The sequence below is a fragment of the Notolepis coatsorum genome, assembly GCF_963971535.1.
Source record: "Notolepis coatsorum genome assembly, chromosome: 5".
Lineage (NCBI taxonomy): Eukaryota > Metazoa > Chordata > Actinopteri > Aulopiformes > Paralepididae > Notolepis > Notolepis coatsorum.
This window is the reverse complement of record NC_140169.1, coordinates 86030213-86053025: the sequence shown is the minus strand read 5'-3', so window position 1 is coordinate 86053025 and position 22813 is coordinate 86030213. Positions and strand designations below refer to the sequence as shown.

The window sequence follows — 22813 nt, the reverse complement described above, 5'->3', positions numbered from 1 at the left end:
ATGTGCCTCGACCAGGCCTACGAAAAGAATGGTTGACAAGCAGGGAACAAGGCTGTTGGGAGGCTCATATTTCTGGGTCGGGCCGCCAGATATACAGGGTTCTTCTGGTTCACTGAGTGTCTCACGGCCACCAGGGGTGAAACCTCAAGCCTTCTTTTTCTCAATGCTTCCTCCCCCCGGTATATTTAACAGTTTTAGCGTGATTTTTCTCTATGCAAATTGATGACAGCGATGGCACTTATCAAGATGCCATCTTTAGTAACTTCCTTCCTACCCACTGAGAGAAGCTGTTAACCCTTTCACTGCCGCACTACCAAACGGTTAACCCTTTCACTGCGACACAACAGCAGGTTAACCCTTTCACTGCAACACTACAGAAGGTTAACCCTTTACTATCACACTACCGACGGTAAGGGTTGAGGGTCCATGCCTCAGCACCGGCCCTCCAACACGGAGGTGAGAAATTAAGGGTATTGATCCCCCCCCCCCCCCCCCATCATTACTCTGGTCCCACCCGTTTCCTCCCAATGGAGTTGTTAGGCTTTATAACACTACTGTGTTCTGTGTGTGTGTGTGTGTGTGTGTGTGTGTGTGTGTGTGTGTGTGTGTGTCATGTGTGTGTGTGTGTGTGTGTGTGTGTGTGTGTGTGTGTGTCATGTGTGTGTGTGTGTGTGTGTGTGTGTGTGTGTGTGTGTGTGTGTGTGTGTGTGTGTGTGTGTGTGTGTGTGTGTGTGTGTGTGTGTTCGCTGGATTGCTTCATCAGTTGGCCATGGTGCGAGGGTAGATTTGTCATCCACAAAATCATCCTCAAACAACTGCGCAGCCTCCTGAGGGTCTGTAGCGCTTGGGAAGCTCACGTCACATTTCTGGGGCAAGCTGCCATTTGTAGAGGGTCACTCCTGCAACGTGTTTATATATGTTAACCTGTTGTCTTTTTTTTTATTATCTTTTGTATATGTCATATGATGGTGGATTATATTAATATGTACTGTTGGACTGTGGTAATTCCATGTACGAATAAATAAATGATAACAATTATTTCATTCATTCATTCGTTTCAATGAAGAATGCTAACAATGTTAACGACCCATTTTTATTAAATTAAGGACGGATGTGTAATCTCCCTCCCACAACATTTTAAGTGTCTGTTGAATAACAGTAATATCAAGTAAAACTAAAAATGTAAAAGTGTCCCTTTAATGAATAAGAGAGCGCTCAGTAAAATGCCTCTTGGGGAACTTGGACGACAACACGTTGTAAAACCAGGAACTGAATCCAATCCGGCAGAACAACACAGTAGAGACCAGGAGCCGAGCGGAGGCCTGTTATAGGATACGCTGGTCTTTCAGCCCTGAGATACTGCTACAGAGCCCGTATTCATGTCAATACACTTTCAATTGTTTTGCCAGGAGAGTACGTTTTTTCTTGTTATTTTTTTGGAATCCACACAAGACTCCATTGTGTCTCACATACTATACGTAAGAGACCTGTTCCCCCAGGTTACCTCATCAGCTGAACTCAACATTAACTAGGGGTGGGAATCGCCAGAGACCTCGCGATACGATACCCGATATATCGCAAATATTGTGTGTGTGTGTGTGTGTGTGTGTGTGTGTGTGTGTGTTGATTAACAGATCTTTAGGTTTTAAAAGTCTTTCATCTCACAAGCATCACGCTCAAGCATCACGCTCACCATGGACGGTCGCAAATCTCTGAGCTCCAGCAAGAACTCCAGCAACAACTATAATCAACACGGAAAACCAACAAGGTTTTTCATACATTTCATCATCTTCCTACTATGGATTACAGATTACTTTAATTCATCAAGAAAGCTAAACCAAACGGATAAAAGAGAAATCGGAAGAGAAAGCGGTAGACACCAACGCCAATGGACTGAACATTTTTCACATTAACATTAACAGCTTAAAAAACAAATTGGATGAAATCAAGCAAATATTCATAAATGGTAAGGCAAACATACTGTGCTTCTCAGAAACTAAGCTCGACGATTCTGTAAAAGATCCAGAGATAGAGATTGAGAACTACTCAATAATCAGGAATGATAGGAACAAACATGGAGGTGGTGTCTGTATGTACATACACAAGGACACCAAATTCATCAACAGAAATGACCTGAATCATAAATCAATTGAAACTGTATGGGTGGAAATCCTATTCGAAAGGGCGAAATCCCTACTGGTTGGCACAGTCTACAGGCCGCCAGATCATAGTGGCTTTTATGATACAATGGATGGGTGTCTAGCTGGAGTTGAGGATGTAGACAAAATTCTTATTGGAGACTGGAACACGGATATGCAACGAAAAGATGCACCCGTCTTCAAGGCCTTCAGTAGGTTTTGTGATCTGCATGGCCTCAGCCAGCTAATCACCCAACCCACACGTGTATGTGAATCAACTCAGACTACCATTGACCTCATTCTGACCTCCGACAAGTCCAAGATCTCAAATAAAGGGGTTATAGCATGTGGGTTAAGTGATCATTATATGATATTCTGTACCCGAAAAAAACTAAAACAAAAGGCTGGCTGCCACAAAACAGTCACATCTAGAGACCTCAAAACCTACTCTAGCGAGGCCTTCAACCTTGAACTGGAGAGTCTGGACTGGTCAGATGAACTCAATGGTACACTGGTTGACGAAACATGGCTTGGTTTCAAAACCAAATTCTCAGCAATACTAAACGACATGGCCCCCCTAAGAACCACCAGGGTAAAAAATCGCGCTGAGCCGTGGATGCACTCCGAAATACTGGCCGCTATGAAAACCAGAGACAAAAAATGCTCTGAGTTTCGTAAAAGTCAGTCAAAGCTTACTAAAAGCACGAGCAGTGAACTCCAAGCCCACGTGACTGAACTCAAACTAGAAAGAAACAGACTAAGAAACGACGTAAACTCCATGATCAAAACTGCAAAAAAGAATTTCATCAATGACAAAACTGAGGAAAACAAAAACAAACCACGTGAACTTTGGAAATTACTCAATAATCAACTAGGATGCAGTAAAAAACTTAAAACCAGATTCTCAAACATAAACATAAAAACTGACAACACGCTCATCACAGACAAGCTGGATGTAGCCAATTACTTAAACATTTTCTTCACAAACATAGCCACAACACTGGTAAACAAACTACCCTCCCACTCAGGGCTTTATGGGGTAGAACACATAGTAGCTTTCTACAAAAACCTAGGGGTCCGCAAGGACGACTTCAAGCTGGAAATGGTAACAACAGATGAGGTACTCAATAAACTGAGCGCCCTCCAACCTAACAAGGCCACTGGCCATGACAACATCCCCTCCAAATTCCTCAGAGACTCAGCAGCCGCCATCACACCAATCATCACACACATAATAAACCTCTCCATAAAACAGGGACACGTCCCCAAGGACTTCAAAATTGCGAGGGTGACCCCTCTGCACAAAAAGGGCAGCAAATTAGACCCAGGCAACTACCGCCCTGTTTCTATTCTCACCTCCATCTCGAAAGTCATGGAAAAAATAGTCTACGAACAGGTCGAAAAGTACCTAGCGGAAAAAAATCTAATCTACGAATTCCAATCTGGCTTCAGAACATCCCACTCCACTGACACATGCCTTCTCTATTTGAATGACCACATCAAACAAGAGGTGGACGCAGGCAAATACTGCGGCATGGTCATGCTGGACCTACAAAAGGCCTTTGACACGGTCAATCACTCCATTCTGATTGACAAGCTAAAAGCAATTGGTTTTGATAGTCTATCAGTGAGCTGGATGCAATCCTACCTTGAGGGGAGGGAACAGATGGTGGAGGTAAACGGTACCCTATCCCCCCCCCTCACAGTAAACTGTGGTGTTCCACAAGGAAGCATACTAGGACCGCTACTGTTCCTAATTTATGCAAATGACATGTCGTCAGCTTGTGACTGCAACTTGTTCCTGTTTGCGGACGACTCAGCCCTGCTGGTCTCTGACAAGAACAAGTTACAGGTTGAAAAAACCCTCAGCTCGGAACTAGGCAGAATCTGCATATGGCTCGCTGATAACAAACTATCATTACACATGGGCAAAACAGAGTCCATTCTCTTCGGTTCAAATAACAAACTCAGCAAGACCGACGGCTTCTCAGTTACAGTGGGTGACAATATTGTCACAAGGAAAGATGAAATTACCTACCTGGGGTCCATCCTAGAGGCTAATCTCTCCTGTGACAAAATGGCATCCAATGTAATAAAAAAAGTCAACCAACGAACTCGATTCTTGTACCGGATCTCCTCCCTGGTAAACAAGAACACCCTGAAGACTCTGGCAGGAGCACTCATTCAGGGGTACTACGACTATGCTTGCACCTCATGGTACCAAAGCACCTCAAAGGCGCTAAAAACAAAATTACAAACATCTCAAAACAAACTGGTCAGACTACTGCTTGACCTTACTCCTAGAACCCACCTCACCCCTGCCCACTTCGACAACCTAGGATGGCTTAGAGTAGACGACAGAGTACAACAACTTGCAATGGGCCTGGTCTACAAGATACACTACACGACCAAGGTACCCATGTACATGTCAAAATACTTCCCAAAGGTCAGTGAATACCACGATCACAACACCAGAGGGAGCTCCACAAATCATGTCAAACCCAGATTCGGCTCAAATAAGGGACTAAACACGTTTCGCAATTATGCCACATCAATGTGGAACGCCCTACCCAAAGCTGTAAAGGAATGTGGATCACTACCCACTTTCAAAACCTCTCTCAAGGGACACCTACGGGAGACTGCAATTCAACACTGGCCCCTGTAAATATCCTAACCCAATCATTCCAACCCCCTCCAATGTACAGTCATTTACCTAGTATGGTTTTGTCAATAGTTCAATGTACAATTGTGTTTGTTTGTACAGTGTCTCCTCCCCCCCCCCCTCAATGTACAGTGTTACTTGTTTATTCAGTGTGCCCCCCGCCCCCCCCCCCCCCCCCCAACCACCTCCAATGTAAATTACCCAGTATGGTTGTCAATATCCCAATGTACCCAACCCCCCCCACCCAACCTCCAATGTACAGTTTCTACGTCAAATGTATATACTCCCTTTTCTTGACTCCTTCTGTATCACAAACAGTACTGTATTTGCAAATCTGGTATGTCATAAATGTATAGATGTAGCAGTACTGACTATCTGTATGTCATGTATGTCATATATGTCTATATGAATTGAAAATGGGGGACCCTGATGGAAACAAGACAAACGTCTTTCTCAGGTCTGCATCCCCTTAACAATTGTATGTATTGAGCCGTACTGTATTGTACCCATTCTGCAATCTGTTAAATAAAGTTTTCATTCATTTCATTCATTCATTCACACAATGACTTTTACCTCCTCGACGGCTCGGAGCAGAAACATCTGGCCATCGGAACCGCAGCTATCCACGGGTTCCTAACGGCAAATCCGGAGCGGAAGAAAATGCCCCCAGCAGGTAAACTAGATCGAAGGACGATAATCATCCTTTATCTACTCCTTGCGGGAGATATTAAATTAAACCCGGGCCCGACTACACGACTACAACAGAAAGTGATGAATCAGAGGCTCCCACAAATAGTGACGGCTACCGTCGCGATCAACAATAATGACAACAACATCCTTTTCAACGACACCAACATCCTAACACCGGCATCGGGTGCATACATTCCACCCGACACCGGAGCAGTGATGACTGCCGTACAGCAACTTGCAATGGGCCTGGTCTACAAGATACACTACACGACCAAGGTACCCATGTACATGTCAAAATACGCAATTATGCCACATCAATGTGGAACGCCTTACCCAAAGCTGTAAAGGAATGTGAATCACTACCCACTTTCAAAAACACTCTCAAAGAACACCTACGGGAGACTGCAATTCGAAACTGGCCCCTGTAAATGTCCTAACACAACCCCCTCCAATGTACAGTAAATGGTCTTGTCAATATTCCAATGTACAGTTTTGTTTGTACAGTTGTACAGTGTACAGTGTCCCCCACCCACCCCTCCTACCCAACCCCCCCCCCCCCCCACTCCTACCCAACCCCCCCCCCCCCCCCCCCCACCCAACCACCTCCAATGTACAGTCCCCCCCCCCCCCCAATCCAATGTACAGTTTCTACGGCAAATGTATATAATTTTTTTTCTGGGCTCTCTTTGTATCACAAACAGTACTGTATTTACAAATATGGTATGTCATAAATATATAGATGTAGCAGTACTGTCTGCCTGTACGTTAATGCCAAGCAAGCAGTGCAAAAATGCTTCCGCATTCGTCACCGCACGCTAGTGCGGTAAAGCGCCCTTCTTTTCAGACAAATGCTACCGTGCGTGCACCGGCGGCGGCGTGCTCGCTCAGGTGCGTGCGTGCGCCGGCGTGCTCGCGCGAGGTGCCCGCGCATGCGCATGAGATCCCGCCTCGGTTCGACACGAGCGGAGCTCAATATATATAAGTCACCGCCCCTTATTCAGTATCTAGCAATAGCTCAATTGGCAAGGACACATGGCTGTGGATCCTATGGCTTGTTTGCTGGCGAGTTCGAATCCCATCGAAAATATTTTTTAACGTGATTTTTTTTTAACGTGTATTCTTTCGCCGGTTAAGTTAAGGTTAAGGTTAGGCATTGTTTCGGAGTTGGTTAAGGTTAGAACGGTTAAGTTTAGGCGCTGTTAAGGAGCTGGTTAAGGTTAGAGTTTGTCAAAGAGAATGGCAATATAATTTCTATGGTTAAGGTTAGGCATGGTTAAGGTTAAGGTTAAGGTTAGGCATTGTTTCGGAGTTGGTTAAGGTTAGAACGGTTAAGTTTAGGCGTTGTTAAGGAGCTGGTTAAGGTTAGAGTTTGTCAAAGAGAATGGCAATAGACAGCCTATTTCCGCGCGACCTGGGCGCTGGGCGGCGGAAAATGAAAGGCGCATTACTGCATGCCACTACGGTAAATTTTTGCACTGCTTGCTTGGCATAAAGCTACACGCGTACTGTCTATCTGTATGTCATGTATGTCATATATGTTACGATTAATTGAAAATGGGGGACCCTGATGTAAACAAGACGAAAGTCTTTCTCTGGTCTGCATCCCCTTAACAATTGTATGTATTGAGCTGTACTGTACTGTACCCATTCTGCAATCTGTTAATAAAGTTTTCAATCAATCAATCAAACCTTGACTCTTGTGTTTCTACATCCCTACCTCTGGTTTTCTGCATTTAGCAGTCACCAAGATGGTTAAATTTCAAGACCAAATGCCATTTTCTCCACACGGCTGAATAGACAGGCTGTCATAGAATTGATTAGTAGGTGTGAAGCAGCCAATCACAGATCACAATGGACATCCTTGTCAGCTTAAGCTGCCAAGCCAGAATGCAGAGAAAAGCAACGTGTTTATATACGTAACCCCAACCGAAACCTTCCTAGAGACCTCAACCCTAAACCCCAACCTCAAATGTTTTGATTATAGATTTTTTTTTGTGTGACTTGGACAACAAGTGAGGACCAAAAACAAGGTCAGATGACACACTGTTGGACAGGAAGAAACGCAAACAAGTTTGAGAAAAGTCGACAAACTCAAAAATAAGAACACATGTTCTTTCCCCCCCAGATGAGGCCTGAATCTATTTGAAGCCTGAATCAGACCTTAGTCCCTACTGGCCTCACTGCTTCTCTCTATCCAACCCAAACACCTCTCTACAACCTCACACAGACATATCACCTGCCACATCGCACAGCACTGCCCCTGCTGCACACACTGTGTGACGTGTCATCTGACCTTCTCTTCTTCACTCATTTCAAAAGGCAACAGGAAGAGAAGCGCTTCCCTTTCGTCCTGCAGCCGAGCCCGACTGTAAATAATTAGCAGGAAGGACCAGACAAAAGCAGAAGGCGGCGAGGAGAAGGCGAGAGGTTTAGCTGCCTCGGGGGCTTTCAGTCTGAACCTGAGCGAACAGGCTCTGATACCTCTAGACTGGAGGCCTGGGCGTCCTGTGGACTATACTGCCTCAGGTCCCCGGGCCTTCGTCTCCTTGTTCCCTGTACTTGTGCAATGACAATAAATCCACTCTAACCTCTAGTTTCAGCCTGAGATGTTCGGAGCTAGCTTCCTTTGCCCCATGGTATTTATTTAGTATATATATATTATATATTACATATTTATAGGTATATTTATATAAATGTATTTATATATACATTTTTTGGATTGTATAGAGATACAGCGTTTATACATACAATTAACAATAGATTAAATTATAATTTGTGATAGTTAAAAAGGGGTAGGCATTTTAAGTGTATACACTTCTTCCTACTCCTTTTTCAAACAGGGTAAACTATGATTTGTTTATCTGTTTCTCTTTTTGTTGACTTTTTTTATTATCTTTTGTATATGTCATATGATGGTGGATTATATTAATATGTACTGTTGGACTGTGGTAATTCCATGTACGAATAAATAAATTATAACAATTATTTCATTCATTCATTCGTTTCAATGAAGAATGCTAACAATGTTAACGACCCATTTTTATTAAATTAAGGACGGATGTGTAATCTCCCTCCCACAACATTTTAAGTGTCTGTTGAATAACAGTAATATCAAGTAAAACTAAAAATGTAAAAGTGTCCCTTTAATGAATAAGAGAGCGCTCAGTAAAATGCCTCTTGGGAAACTTGGACGACAACACGTTGTAAAACCAGGAACTGAATCCAATCCGGCAGAACAACACAGTAGAGACCAGGAGCCGAGCGGAGGCCTGTTATAGGATACGCTGGTCTTTCAGCCCTGAGATACTGCTACAGAGCCCGTATTCATGTCAATACACTTTCAATTGTTTTGCCAGGAGAGTACGTTTTTTATTTTAATTTTTTTGGAATCCACACAAGACTCCATTGTGTCTCACATACTATACGTAAGAGACCTGTTCCCCCAGGTTACCTCATCAGCTGAACTCAACATTAACTAGGGGTGGGAATCGCCAGAGACCTCGCGATACGATACCCGATATATCGCAAATATTGCAATATATATTTTTTTTTTCATCAAATTTTTTTTTTGTACTGCAAAGTAAAACTGTCAACATCTAATAAAATAAAGTTCAGTCTGTTCATCTCACTTCAATCATTTTTATTGCAGAACATGGTGTTTTCTCAAGCAGACAGATGTAAACACTGTAATCTGTGTTGCATGTACCTGACAAACTGAACTGTTTGTATTACAGTCATATTCCAACTTAACTGAATGCACGTGTGTGTGTGTGGACTACTGTACTATTACAGGTATTGAAATGAACAATGCAACTTCCTTATAAAAAAAAGAAAGAAAAAGAAATGTTTTTTTTATTTAATTTTTATGAATAATTAAATATCGATACTTGCCGTCCCTGTATCAATACAGTATCGCCACGCAAAGTATCGCGATACTACTACGTATCGATTTCCCCCCCCACCCCTAACATTAACCCACGGGGTGTTTGCGTTTCTGTTACCCAATGTCTGGTGGACCCACAACATTATTGGGATTTTTAAAACAATAAAGTTTGGTGTTAAAAATACTTAACAGATGTTACATGTATCTCAGTTACAAACAATCTAGACAGCATAATATTTGCCATTCACCTCTGCTAGATCACATTTATCAATGATGGCCCCATTGACCCCATTGATTAGTTGTGTGGCTAACAAGCCAGAGTTGTGGGTATATCCAGTATGAAAGACAGCATGGACTGTTTTTTATTTATCCTTTATTTATCCAGGAATGTCCCATTGAGATACAAGATCTCTTCTTCCAGGGAGTCCTGACCGGACCGTGCTGAGACAGACCTCTTGAAGACATAATGTGACTGTCCTGTATGTATTTATGTATTTATTGTGGGGATTGGGAGGGGGGCGTTTGATGTTCCATGTTGATGTCCCAGAGTGCTTAACTAACATGCTGTACCGCAAACAATTACCACCAGCCATAGTTGTGTGGCATTAAAGTATCTTGTATTGTATCATCGGTAAGTAGGACATGATGGGGCCAGTGGTCCCTTTAACCCTTTCACTACCACACTACGGAAGGTCGACCCTTTCACCAACACCAGTGAAAGGGTTAACCTTCTGTAGTGTGGTAGTGAAAGGGTTAACACTTTGTCGTGTGGCAGTGAAAGAGGGTTAACCTTCTGTTTTGTCGCAGTGAAAGGGTTAACCATTTGGCAGTGAAACGGTTACCCTTTTCACTGCCGCACTACCAAACGGTTAACCCTTTTACTGCGACAATACACAGAAGGTTAACCCTTTCACTGCCACACAACAGCCGGTTAACCCTTTCACTGCCTTTCTGCTTTCACAGTGAAAGGGTTAACCCCCTCCTCCAACCCTGTGCTGGGGGACGTGTTGGGAAACGGAAAGAGAACACGCTTGTCATTTGAAGAAGGACTTGGGGATTAATCTCCTTGGACTGACGGGCTGAGAGCCGGGCGAGCGGCACGAGAGGAAGTGGTGCTGAGAGCCGGGCGAGCGGCACGAGAGGAAGCGGTGCTGAGAGCCGGGCGAGCGGCACGAGAGGAAGTGGTGCTGAGAGCCGGGCGAGCGGCACGAGAGGAAACGGTGCTGAGAGCCGGGCGAGCGGCACGAGAGGAAGTGGTGCTGAGAGCCGGGCGAGCGGCACGAGAGGAAGCGGTGCTGAGAGCCGGGCGAGCGGCACGAGAGGAAGCGGTGCTGAGAGCCGGGCGAGCGGCACGAGAGGAAGTGGTGCTGAGAGCCGGGCGAGCGGCACGAGAGGAAGTGGTGCTGAGAGCCGGGCGAGCGGCACGAGAGGAAGTGGTGCTGAGAGCCGGGCGAGCGGCACGAGAGGAGGCGGTGCTGAGAGCCGGGCGAGCGGCACGAGAGGAAGCGGTGCTGAGAGCCGGGCGAGCGGCACGAGAGGAAGTGGTGCTGAGAGCCGGGCGAGCGGCACGAGAGGAAGCGGTGCTGAGAGCCGGGCGAGCGGCACGAGAGGAAGTGGTGCTGAGAGCCGGGCGAGCGGCACGAGAGGAAGCGGTGCTGAGAGCCGGGCGAGCGGCACGAGAGGAAGCGGTGCTGAGAGCCGGGCGAGCGGCACGAGAGGAAGCGGTGCTGAGAGCCGGGCGAGCGGCACGAGAGGAAGCGGTGCTGAGAGCCGGGCGAGCGGCATGAGAGGAAGTGGTGCTGAGAGCCGGGCGAGCGGCACGAGAGGAAGCGGTGCTGAGAGCCGGGCGAGCGGCACGAGAGGAAGTGGTGCTGAGAGCCGGGCGAGCGGCACGAGAGGAAGCGGTGCTGAGAGCCGGGCGAGCGGCACGAGAGGAAGCGGTGCTGAGAGCCGGGCGAGCGGCACGAGAGGAAGCGGTGCTGAGAGCCGGGCGAGCGGCACGAGAGGAAGCGGTGCTGAGAGCCGGGCGAGCGGCACGAGAGGAAGCGGTGCTGAGAGCCGGGCGAGCGGCACGAGAGGAAGTGGTGCTGAGAGCCGGGCGAGCGGCACGAGAGGAAGCGGTGCTGAGAGCCGGGCGAGCGGCACGAGAGGAAGTGGTGCTGAGAGCCGGGCGAGCGGCACGAGAGGAAGTGGTGCTGAGAGCCGGGCGAGCGGCACGAGAGGAAGTGGTGCTGAGAGCCGGGCGAGCGGCACGAGAGGAAGCGGTGCTGAGAGCCGGGCGAGCGGCACGAGAGGAAGTGGTGCTGAGAGCCGGGCGAGCGGCACGAGAGGAAGTGGTGCTGAGAGCCGGGCGAGCGGCACGAGAGGAAGTGGTGCTGAGAGCCGGGCGAGCGGCATGAGAGGAAGTGGTGCTGAGAGCCGGGCGAGCGGCACGAGAGGAAGTGGTGCTGAGAGCCGGGCGAGCGGCACGAGAGGAGGCGGTGCTGAGAGCCGGGCGAGCGGCACGAGAGGAAGTGGTGCTGAGAGCCGGGCGAGCGGCACGAGAGGAAGTGGTGCTGAGAGCCGGGCGAGCGGCACGAGAGGAAGCGGTGCTGAGAGCCGGGCGAGCGGCACGAGAGGAAGTGGTGCTGAGAGCCGGGCGAGCGGCACGAGAGGAAGCGGTGCTGAGAGCCGGGCGAGCGGCACGAGAGGAAGCGGTGCTGAGAGCCGGGCGAGCGGCACGAGAGGAAGCGGTGCTGAGAGCCGGGCGAGCGGCACGAGAGGAAGTGGTGCTGAGAGCCGGGCGAGCGGCACGAGAGGAAGTGGTGCTGAGAGCCGGGCGAGCGGCACGAGAGGAAGCGGTGCTGAGAGCCGGGCGAGCGGCACGAGAGGAAGTGGTGCTGAGAGCCGGGCGAGCGGCACGAGAGGAAGTGGTGCTGAGAGCCGGGCGAGCGGCACGAGAGGAAGTGGTGCTGAGAGCCGGGCGAGCGGCACGAGAGGAGGTGGTGCTGAGAGCCGGGCGAGCGGCACGAGAGGAAGCGGTGCTGAGAGCCGGTCGAGCGGCACGAGAGGAAGCGGTGCTGAGAGCCGGTCGAGCGGCACGAGAGGAAGCGGTGCTGAGAGCCGGGCGAGCGGCACGAGAGGAAGCGGTGCTGAGAGCCGGGCGAGCGGCACGAGAGGAAGCTGTGATGTATGTGGCTGTTGGTGTGTTACGACCTCACCATTCCTATTCCTGCCCTCTAGGGGGAGGGCGAGCACTTCTTAAGGTGACAGCTCAGCCCGCTTCCGGGTTGGTTGTTATGGCAATAAAGATAGCTGCAGCCATCGTCTGTAGTCCCTGTCAACAGCGTATCCAGTGTGATTAATATGCTACCATTGTACGGGGTCACATATATAATAAATGGCGACGAGTACGGTTCATCCAGTGACGGCACTGGTTGAAAAGAATCCACGCTAACGTTTGTTTGATGACGGAACGAGTGGAAGAGGAATCTACACTGACGCCGGTTAGCGAAGGGGCTAAACGTCGGCGGATCTGCCGCGGGACAATCACACAGAGGGATGGCTGGTATCATCGGGCATATCGTGGCTTTTGATGAATCGACGGAGCAGTGGCCAACTTATGTGGAACGGTTTGAACATTTTGTGGCTGCAAATGACATTTCCGATGAGAAGAGGCTTCCGGTGTTTTTGAGTCTAATAGGGGCAACAACATACGGGTTACTGCGCAGTTTGATTGCTCCGGATAAACCGGGGGATATAACTTATACTCAGACTGTAAAAGCATTGCAAAGCCATTTTTCTCCCAAGCCCATTGTGATTGCGGAAAGATTCCGTTTCCATAAACGACATCAATCGGAGGGGGAGACAATAGCCCAGTATATTGCGGATTTGAAGAAGCTGTCGGAGCACTGCAAGTTTGGCACGTACCTGTCAGACGCGTTACGGGACCGGTTCGTGTGTGGTCTCCTCAGCGAGTCCATACAGAAGAGACTATTGACCGAGAATGCTCTCACCTATCACAGAGCGGTGGAAATAGCCGTTGCTATGGAAACGGTGGCGAGGGAGGTACAACAGCTCAGCAGCTCTGTAAAAGTGAATGCGATGTCTCTCTCATCTACACCTGGAAGAAAATGCACCCGGTGTGGGAGGACGAATCATGTGGAGAGTGGCTGTTTCTTCAAGGACCAGGCCTGTCACCGTTGCGGTAAGAAAGGCCATATTGCACGTACATGCAGAGAGAGCAAGCAGGAAAATAAAGCAGCAAGTGACACAAGATGGGAGCAAAGAGACAGCGGGGGGATTAACACAAGATGGGAGCAAAGAGACAGAGGGGGAGAAAGGTCAAAAAGGCGGATAAATAAGATGAACACCAGGGGGATGCAGAGTGATACAGGGTCTGATTCAGATGGGGAATTAGCCCTGCACAGGGTGGATGCAGCAGGTGATGTGTCTCAGCAGGGCGGTTCAGCCTCATCAGTGATTTGGGTTAGGCCAAAAGTGGAGGGGCAAGTGATTGACATGGAGCTTGACACGGGGGCAGCCGTTTCACTGATAGAGAAATTGTATAGTGAAAAGTTCAGTCATATTCGCCTGCGCCACACCCACATTCTGCTGAAAACATATACAGGTGAAGTGATCGCACCAGTGGGGGTGGTAAAGGTGAAGGTTCAAATGAACAGAGACCAAGCACGGCTCCCACTATATGTGGTGAAAGGCGATGCACCCCCCTTGTTCGGCCGTGAGTGGCTGAGAAGAGTGAGACTGGACTGGAGAGCCATAAAAACAGTTAGATCTGGACAACGCATGCAGGGGAACACGCTGGAAGCAGTGTTAAAGGGGCATGCCAATGTATTTAAGGATGAACTGGGGACATTGAAGGGCTTTGAAGTAGCTCTGACACTCAAGCCCGAACATCAGCCGAAGTTCTGTCAGGCCCGGGTGGTTCCCTATGCACTTAGGCCAAAGGTGGACGCTGAGCTAGAGCGCCTGCAATGGCTAAATGTAATTTCGCCTGTGCAGTTCAGTGAATGGGCGACCCCCATTGTGCCTATCATTAAGAAGAATGACAGTGTGCGCATCTGCGGGGATTTTAAAGTGACGGTGAACCCGGCCCTCTGTGCTGAACATTATCCAATACCCCGGATAGAGGATATGTTTGCTTCGCTAGCGGGGGGCAGCGGTTCAGCAAGCTGGATCTGGCTCACGCATACTTGCAGGTGCCGGTGCAGGAGAGTTCACGCAAATATCTCACCATCACAACGCACAAGGGGATGTTCTGCTATAACCGACTGCCTTTCGGCATAACGTCAGCGCCCTCTATCTTTCAGCGTATTATGGATCAAGTCCTCCAGGGGCTTCCCAATGTGCACTGCTTTTTGGATGACATATTGGTAACTGGGTGTAATGATGCAGAGCACCTGAAGAATCTGGAGGGGGTGCTGGGTCGATTGGAGAAGTTTGGTCTCAGGGCGCAGCGAGGGAAATGTGAGTTTTTCAAGGACTCACTGGAATACCTGGGACATTATATTGACGCCACGGGCCTTCATAAATCCCCAGAAAAGCTCAGGGCGATTGCTGAGGCCCCAGCCCCGACAAATGTGGGCCAGCTGCGCTCCTTCCTGGGATTAATTAATTATTATGGTCGGTTTGTTCAGGACATGGCAACGACACTCAGCCCCCTTCACGCGTTACTACATAAGGGGACACCATGGAAATGGTCACAGGAGTGTGGGAAGGCTTTCTGCTCAGCTAAGGATCAACTGCTCTCGGAGAGGGTGTTGACACATTACAATCCCCAACTGCCAATCATACTGGCGTGTGACGCCTCGCCCTATGGCGTGGGCGCGGTGATTTCGCATGTGATGCCGGGAGGTCAAGAGAGGCCCATAGCGTTTGCCTCCAGGACATTGAGTAAAGCGGAGCAAAATTATGCTCAGATTGAGAGGGAGGCCCTGGGGATCATATTTGGCGTGCGCAAGTTCCACGCCTATCTGTACGGGCGCCATTTTACCCTACTCACAGACCACAGGCCCCTGACTACAATATTGAGCCCCAGTAAAGCTATCCCATCGATGGCGGCTGCTAGACTGCAGCGATGGGCCCTAATATTAGCTGCTCACAACTACACGATTCAGTACAGGGGGGCGGCGGACCATGGCAATGCGGACGGCCTCTCACGCCTGCCACTGCCGGTTGAGCATAAGGACAAACCAGGTTCAGTGGATACGGTACTGATACATCACCTTGAATCGCTGCCAGTATGCAGCACTGACATTCGTAAGGAAACGAGGTATGATCCAGTACTCGCTCAGGTGATGGACATGTGTTTGTCAGGACACTTCCCTGTGGCGCAAGGGCAGGACAGTGCACTGACTCCCTATTACACAAGAAAAGATGAACTCTCAGTGGTACAGGGGTGTTTGTTGTGGGGAAATCGGGTGATTGTGCCTCCAAAATTGAGACCCCAATTGCTACAGGAGCTGCATGCAGGCCACCCGGGAGTAGTTAAAATGAAAGGTGTGGCTCGTAGTTACATCTGGTGGCCGGGGATTGACGCTCAAATAGAACAACAGGCCAGAGTGTGTCAGTCGTGTCAGCGCAACCAGAAATCTCCCGGTCTCTCCCCACTTCACTCCTGGCCGTGGCCAGGCACTCCGTGGCAGAGGATACATGTGGACTTTGCAGGGCCCTTCGAGGGTCATATGTTTATGGTGGTGGTGGATGCTCACTCCAAGTGGCCAGAAGTGAAGCTGATGGGCTCCACCACAACCGCTAAGACTATTCAAGTACTGCGGGGGTTGTTTAGTCGCCATGGATTGCCAGAAGTTCTGGTGAGCGACAATGGGCCGCAGTTTACTTCATATGAGTTTGCGTCTTTCCTCAAGGGAAATGGAGTGAAGCACATGCGCTCTGCTCCTTTTCACCCGGCCACGAACGGTCAAGCGGAGCGCTTTGTACAGACACTAAAACGCTCATTGAAAGCGTCTCGAGGAGCGACGACAGTGCAGCACAGACTGGATTCGTTTCTGCTCAGCTACAGAAATGCTCCCCACGCCACGACTGAGTCTCCAGCGGTGCTTTTCCTTCGCCGCCGACTCCGCTCCCGCCTTGACCTTCTCAAACCCAGTGTGGCAGCGGTGGTGGATCAAGCTCAGACAGTCCAGCAGGATCGCAGAGCCCAGTTCGCCAGAGACAAGGGCTTTGCATCGGGAGACCCGGTGCTGGTCCGTGATTATAGACGGGGGGAGGATAAGTGGATGCCAGGGGTGGTGGTCTCCCAGGAGGGGCCAGTGTCCTACACAGTCGGGGTAGGCTCGGGGCATTGGAAACGCCACACAGAACAGATGCGGGCCTGTGACCCGATGCTACTCACTTCAGGGGAGCCTATACCACCAGCCCCATTGGCACAAACTACGACAGCCATTATGCCAGATCCAGTGACCGTTTCCCCAGCGGGCGGACAGGAGTCCTCCCTAACCGGTCCCTCAGTCACGCACACTGAGGCAGCTGACTTAGAGCCAACCAGAACATCTACAGAGACTAGTAGGAGGTACCCGGTGAGGGTAACTAAGCCTCCTGATCGTCTCACATATTGAGCGGGACGTTCTGACAGTCTCAGTTGGACTATGGGGGTTATTGCACTATTGTTTTGTGGTGTTATATTAGAAGGGGTCATTCAGGGGCACTTTATCACTATATTAGGTACTGGGTTTGGAAGTGGGGACAGCGATACGATTAAGTGGGGAGGAGTGTGATGTATGTGGCTGTTGGTGTGTTACGACCTCACCATTCCTATTCCTGCCCTCTAGGGGGAGGGCGAGCACTTCTTAAGGTGACAGCTCAGCCCGCTTCCGGGTTGGTTGTTATGGCAATAAAGATAGCTGCAGCCATCGTCTGTAGTCCCTGTCAACAGCGTATCCAGTGTGATTAATATGCTACCATTGTACGGGGTCACATATATAATAGAAGCGGTGCTGAGAGCCGGGCGAGCGGCACGAGAGGAAGCGGTGCTGAGAGCCGGGCGAGCGGCACGAGAGGAAGCGGTGCTGAGAGCCGGGCGAGCGGCACGAGAGGAAGTGGTGCTGAGAGCCGGGCGAGCGGCACGAGAGGAAGTGGTGCTGAGAGCCGGGCGAGCGGCACGAGAGGAAGCGGTGCTGAGAGCCGGGCGAGCGGCACGAGAGGAGGTGGTGCTGAGAGCCGGGCGAGCAGCACGAGAGGAAGCGGTGATCCTAATGTGAAAAACTGTCTGCACTTTATGTGCTCATTTTATGCCTGTCTTTTTCTGTTGTGAAGCAGTTTGAGCTGCAATTTTTGTATGAAAGGTGCTATACAAATAAATTATTATTATTATTATTATTACTCCTTGCCATTTGGCCAGGGTTTAAAGTCTACCAGATTAATAAGCCTAAACAAGCTGTTCAGAATTATTGCAGTTTGTGATTCTATGAGGATGAATACATTTTTTTTTTTTTTATTTTACAAACATGTTCTACGGATTCAATGAAGTCATCCTTTTTAAGATCCATAATATGTTCCCTTTAAACTTTTAAAGCATGACTTAAAGGGTAAGTTCACATTTTTGGAATCCTAGTCCTCCCCCCCCCCTAAATGACTACAGATCGACGACATCATTGGTAAGTATAGAAAATAGGGTTAGGGGTCCAAAACTCTTAGTGACAAGAACACCCACTCCCCCGACATTCAGGTTTAGTGAGAGTTCTTCCTCATCTTCAGTGAGGAAGATGAACATCAGGGGGGTTGTTCTTCCATCATGATGTGGACCCGCGAAGCCCCGTCGAGATACGTAATTGTGATTATGAGCTACGCAAACAATCCTGAATTATAAAACAATGGCACTTTTGACTATATCACTAGAAGGCACTCTGCAAAATAACAATTATCTCCGTCCCAGATTATGCTTAAGGAGCCAGGATTACAGCTCGACTGGAAGAACATCAAACCACCACACGCTCAAAGAGAAACCCAGAGGGTGGATGATGAGAACTCCAATCTTCCAAGTCTATAGTAATCACCCACACCTACTCTTTCCTTCCTCTGTGTGTGTGTGTACGCGAGTATTTTTTCCTCTGTTCAAACAAAGACATCCTGCCCCTGGGAGTCTATTTATAGCTCAAAGCCTCTCTCTCTCTCTCTCTCTCTCTCTCTCTCTCTCTCTCTCTCTCTCTCTCTCTCTCTCTCTCTCTCTCTCTCTCTCTCTCTCTCTCTCTCTCTCTCTCTCTCTCTCTCTCTCTCTCTCTCTCTCTCTCTCTCTCTCTCTCTCTCTGTCTCTCTGTCTCTCTGTCTCTCTGTCTGTCTGTCTGTCTGTCTGTCTGTCTGTCTGTCTGTCTGTCTGTCTGTCTGCCTGCCTGCCTGCCTGCCTGCCTGCCTGTCTGTCTGTCTGTCTGTCTGTCTGTCTGTCTGTCTGTCTGTCTGTCTGTCTGTCTGTCTGTCTGCATCATGTGCATTTCATATGCGGTACACCTGGGTTGAAATACGTTTACCATTTTTTTTCTAAGTAAAATATTTGAGGTGCGCTCGATTTAGTTTGCCTGTGGTAAGAATGGAATCGAGGAAGTAATCTCCACAAATAAAACTGAGCTAAATCCGGTGTACCCAGAGTACTACTGTGTATAAAAAATGGGGGGGGGGGGGGGGGGGGGGCTATCAAATATCATTTGGACACACAGGTCTGTTGCTTTACAGAAGCTTGGCACACCAAGACCATAATCTTCTAGCACTAAACCGCTAACCCCACCCTTACTCTCTCGCCATCACTCCTCCTCACAAGCGTTGGAACAAGTCGATCCAGAAATCATTTCATTTTGATTCTTTTAGGATAAGATTTTATGCTAGTTTGAATCTGACGCTTTATAAAATAAGATCCGATGCTAATTTGATTCCGATACTTCAGATCTGATACTGATTTATTTATGATTCTTTAGGATGAGATATGATGCCAATGTGATTCTGATATTTCAGGATAAGATTTGATGCATCATAAAATAGTCATTTTGACCATTATGGTTAGATTAAATGTAATAAGATTTGGACTCTTTAGAAATACAAAACACTGTTATATAAAGTATACAAAATGTGATGGGACCCACAGCATGTGTTTATGAATAAGTAAACAATAATTTCTGTAAAAGACAAATAATCAGTTTTACAAACATAGTGTTTTACAACATAATTCAGATGGATGGTCACATTCATATCGATACATCAATGTTCATCATTTAATTTGTGAGGAGTCACAGGACAGAAGGTTCTGGTTGGATCTGATCCAAGGCCAGTAGGGGTACATGTGGTTCCAGAGTCACAGGACAGAAGGTTCTGGTTGGATCTGATCCAAGGCCAGTAGGGGTACATGTGGTTCCAGAGACACAGGAGGACAGAAGGTTCTGGTTGGATCTGATCCAAGGCCAGTAGGGGTACATGTGGTTCCAGAGACACAGGAGGACAGAAGGTTCTGGTTGGATCTGATCCAAGGCCAGTAGGGGTACATGTGGTTCCAGAGCCACAGGACAGAAGGTTCTGGTTGGATCTGATCCAAGGCCAGTAGGGGTACATGTGGTTCCAGAGACACAGGAGGACAGAAGGTTCTGGTTGGATCTGATCCAATGCCAGTAGGGGTACATGTGGTTCCAGAGACACAGGAGGACAGAAGGTTCTGGTTGGATCTGATCCAAGGCCAGTAGGGGTACATGTGGTTCCAGAGCCACAGGACAGAAGGTTCTGGTTGGATCTGATCCAAGGCCAGTAGGGGTACATGTGGTTCCAGAGACACAGGAGGACAGAAGGTTCTGGTTGGATCTGATCCCAGGCCAGTAGGGGTACATGTGGTTCCAGAGCCACAGGACAGAAGGTTCTGGTTGGATCTGATCCCAGGCCAGTAGGGGTACATGTGGTTCCAGAGACACAGGACAGAAGGTTCTGGTTGGATCTGATCCTAGGCCAGTAGGGGTACATTCCAGAGACAGGGGTCTTAAAGGGATTGTGATATTTGGAACCCTAGCCCTATTTCTTACTTAGTAAATAATGATGATGTTGATCTGTAGAATCCTTTCTTAGCACAATCCATGCTGTTCCTCATACTAGCTCCAGATAGTTGGCCACAAACCAGTACAAAGTCAATGGGGACAAGGTCCTGTCTGTACAAGCCGACGGAGGCTCTCTGAAATCTACTTTGTGTTGCACTGTGGACGTGTGGAGTACATTTCAGTGAGCCTCAGCTTACACAGATAGGAGCTCGGCCCCATTGGCTTTGCATTGGATTGTGGCTATCCAGAGCTAGTATGAGGAACAGCATGGAGGATTGTGCTGAGAAAGTACTCTACAGATCAACATCATTATTTAAGCATTACATCACGCGCAGGAGTGGTTTGTGAACAATAAACCATGCCTAGGGGTGGTCGTTAGACCCCCCTAGGCATGGTTTATTGTTCACAAATCACGACTGCAAGTGGTGTAAAGCTTTTATACAACTGCCACATTCACCCAACCTTATTTCTATACAATAAACACACATTAATCGAAGATTTATTGAAAAAACCATCCGCCAGAAAAAGTAGTTCCCACAACTACAAAAAAGACAATTTGCCTCCATGTGGAAGCAGATCGGAAGTGCATCCAACCAACTAACACATCCAACTGTGTATTATTGGAATGATTGAGAGAAGTTGCCTCATGTGGAAGCAGCTTGAAGTGCATCCAACCAACTAACACATCCAACTGTGTATTATTGGAATGATTGATTGAACATTTTATTACCAGATGCAGAATGGGTACAATACAGTACGGCTCAATACACACAATTGTTAAGGGAATGCAGACCTACTTTCCATAGACCTTCATTCTTAGATGCTTCTATAGAAAGTAGGTAAAACAAATTAAAAAGTTTTCTTTGCCCTATAGGAAAAAAACGTTTTCTTCGCCCTATTCTTTTATTTATTTTTTTAAACCTACTGTAGAGGGCCTAAACTTAACCAGTTGGAAACCAAGCGTACAGTAATAAAATTAGCAATCAATCAATCAATCAATCAACTCAATAGGCCATGCTCACTTAGAACAGCGCAGCACCCAGCTCTCTCTCAGTCTGACTATCCCCCGCGTTGCAGGCAGAGTGTGTGTGTGTGTGCGTGTGTGCGTGCGTGTGTGTGTGTGTGCGCGCGTGTGTGTGTGTGTGTGTGTGTGTGTGGGAGGGGGGGGTTGTGTGGCGGTGGGTGGAGACTAGAGCGAGCGCTGACAGTCGAAAGGAAAAAGAAATTGAAAAAAAATTGAAAATTAATCAATCAATCAATCCGCGATTTTTCTTTTGTTACAGAATGATTCAAGACCCATCAATTACATCATCCAACATTGTTTAAACGACTAAGACATTCGCTGTGACAGAATCGCTTGATATTTAGTCGTTTAGTCGCTATCAACATATCCATTTGTAAAGATTATTGTTCACCTTCTTGTGATCCGGCGGATTGATGTGATGTGATTCGGTTGTGGGCGGGTCCTGGGCCAGCAAGCGTGGACTGATCGCAATACATACGTGTAAATGGACTGTTTCAGCCAATCAGAATCGAGAAATTTGCATGCTGTTGTATAATGGTAAATAAGACACAACCATTACACCATCTTTGAACAATGCATCAGGGATTTCTTTACACCCCAACAAACCACCCCTCCTGCTCACCTTGCTCTCCTCCACGAGCTCCTCTCAGGATCCTAACGTAGTCCGACTGGCAGTCTTCCGCCTCGATGTCCAGGTCTCCGAACCGCAGTGCCAGTCGGCTCCCAGCCGGCACGTCAATGCGCCACTCGCACCAGGTGTGGTTGGGGTAAGTGCCGGGGTAGTTCTTGGACGAGAGGACTCCACTCTCAGGACCCAGCAGCGCATGGCCACAACCATCACCTGTGAGTTAGGAAAACAATGAAGAATGAACTAAGCTATGCACATTTGGAATACCTATGATTAGTATCATTTGTAGACTAATCAATTAGTTGATTTTATCTAAACATCTGTAAAAATCTTCACATGCAATAATGCAGAAGGACCTCTTTAAATCTAATGCTTACCAGAGATGGGCTTGTGTTTTTTCCCCCCAGAAAATAACTAATTTAACATCGTAAATAGCATAATAATCAAGTAATCGACTAAAAAAGACTTGTTTGACTAAGACCAAGTGGACCGATTCATTGAATATAAGGCGACAGCCCTACAAGAAAAACGCTAACAAAGGAAAGACAGAGGGCGGATAGGTGGCGCAGTGGGCAAGGCGCTTGCCACTAACGCAGGAGATGCTGGGTTCGAGCCCAGCTCTCTGCGTTGCTTCCGGCTTGGCTGGTCGTTCATACTAATACAATTGGCAGTGTTAGGGTGTGGGAAAGCCGGTGGGTGGGGATCGGACGTTGTAGACAGCGACTCCTACAGGTCGGTTGGTGCGCCTGTACAGCAGAATCAGGAAG

At 48.2% G+C, this 22813-nt stretch overlaps 1 protein-coding gene across 1 annotated transcript in view; it reads right to left on the bottom strand.

Moving 5' to 3' along the window:
* dcbld1 (discoidin, CUB and LCCL domain containing 1) overlaps positions 1-22263 on the bottom strand; it is a gene marked incomplete at its 5' end in the record, with an annotated part of 83223 nt that extends 60960 nt beyond the window's left edge. The window contains one exon of the mRNA XM_084314163.1: positions 22041-22263. Coding sequence (XP_084170289.1) covers positions 22041-22263 — 223 coding nt within the window. The remainder of the gene's footprint in view (positions 1-22040) is intronic.
* Between the last annotated feature and the right edge of the window lie 550 nt (positions 22264-22813).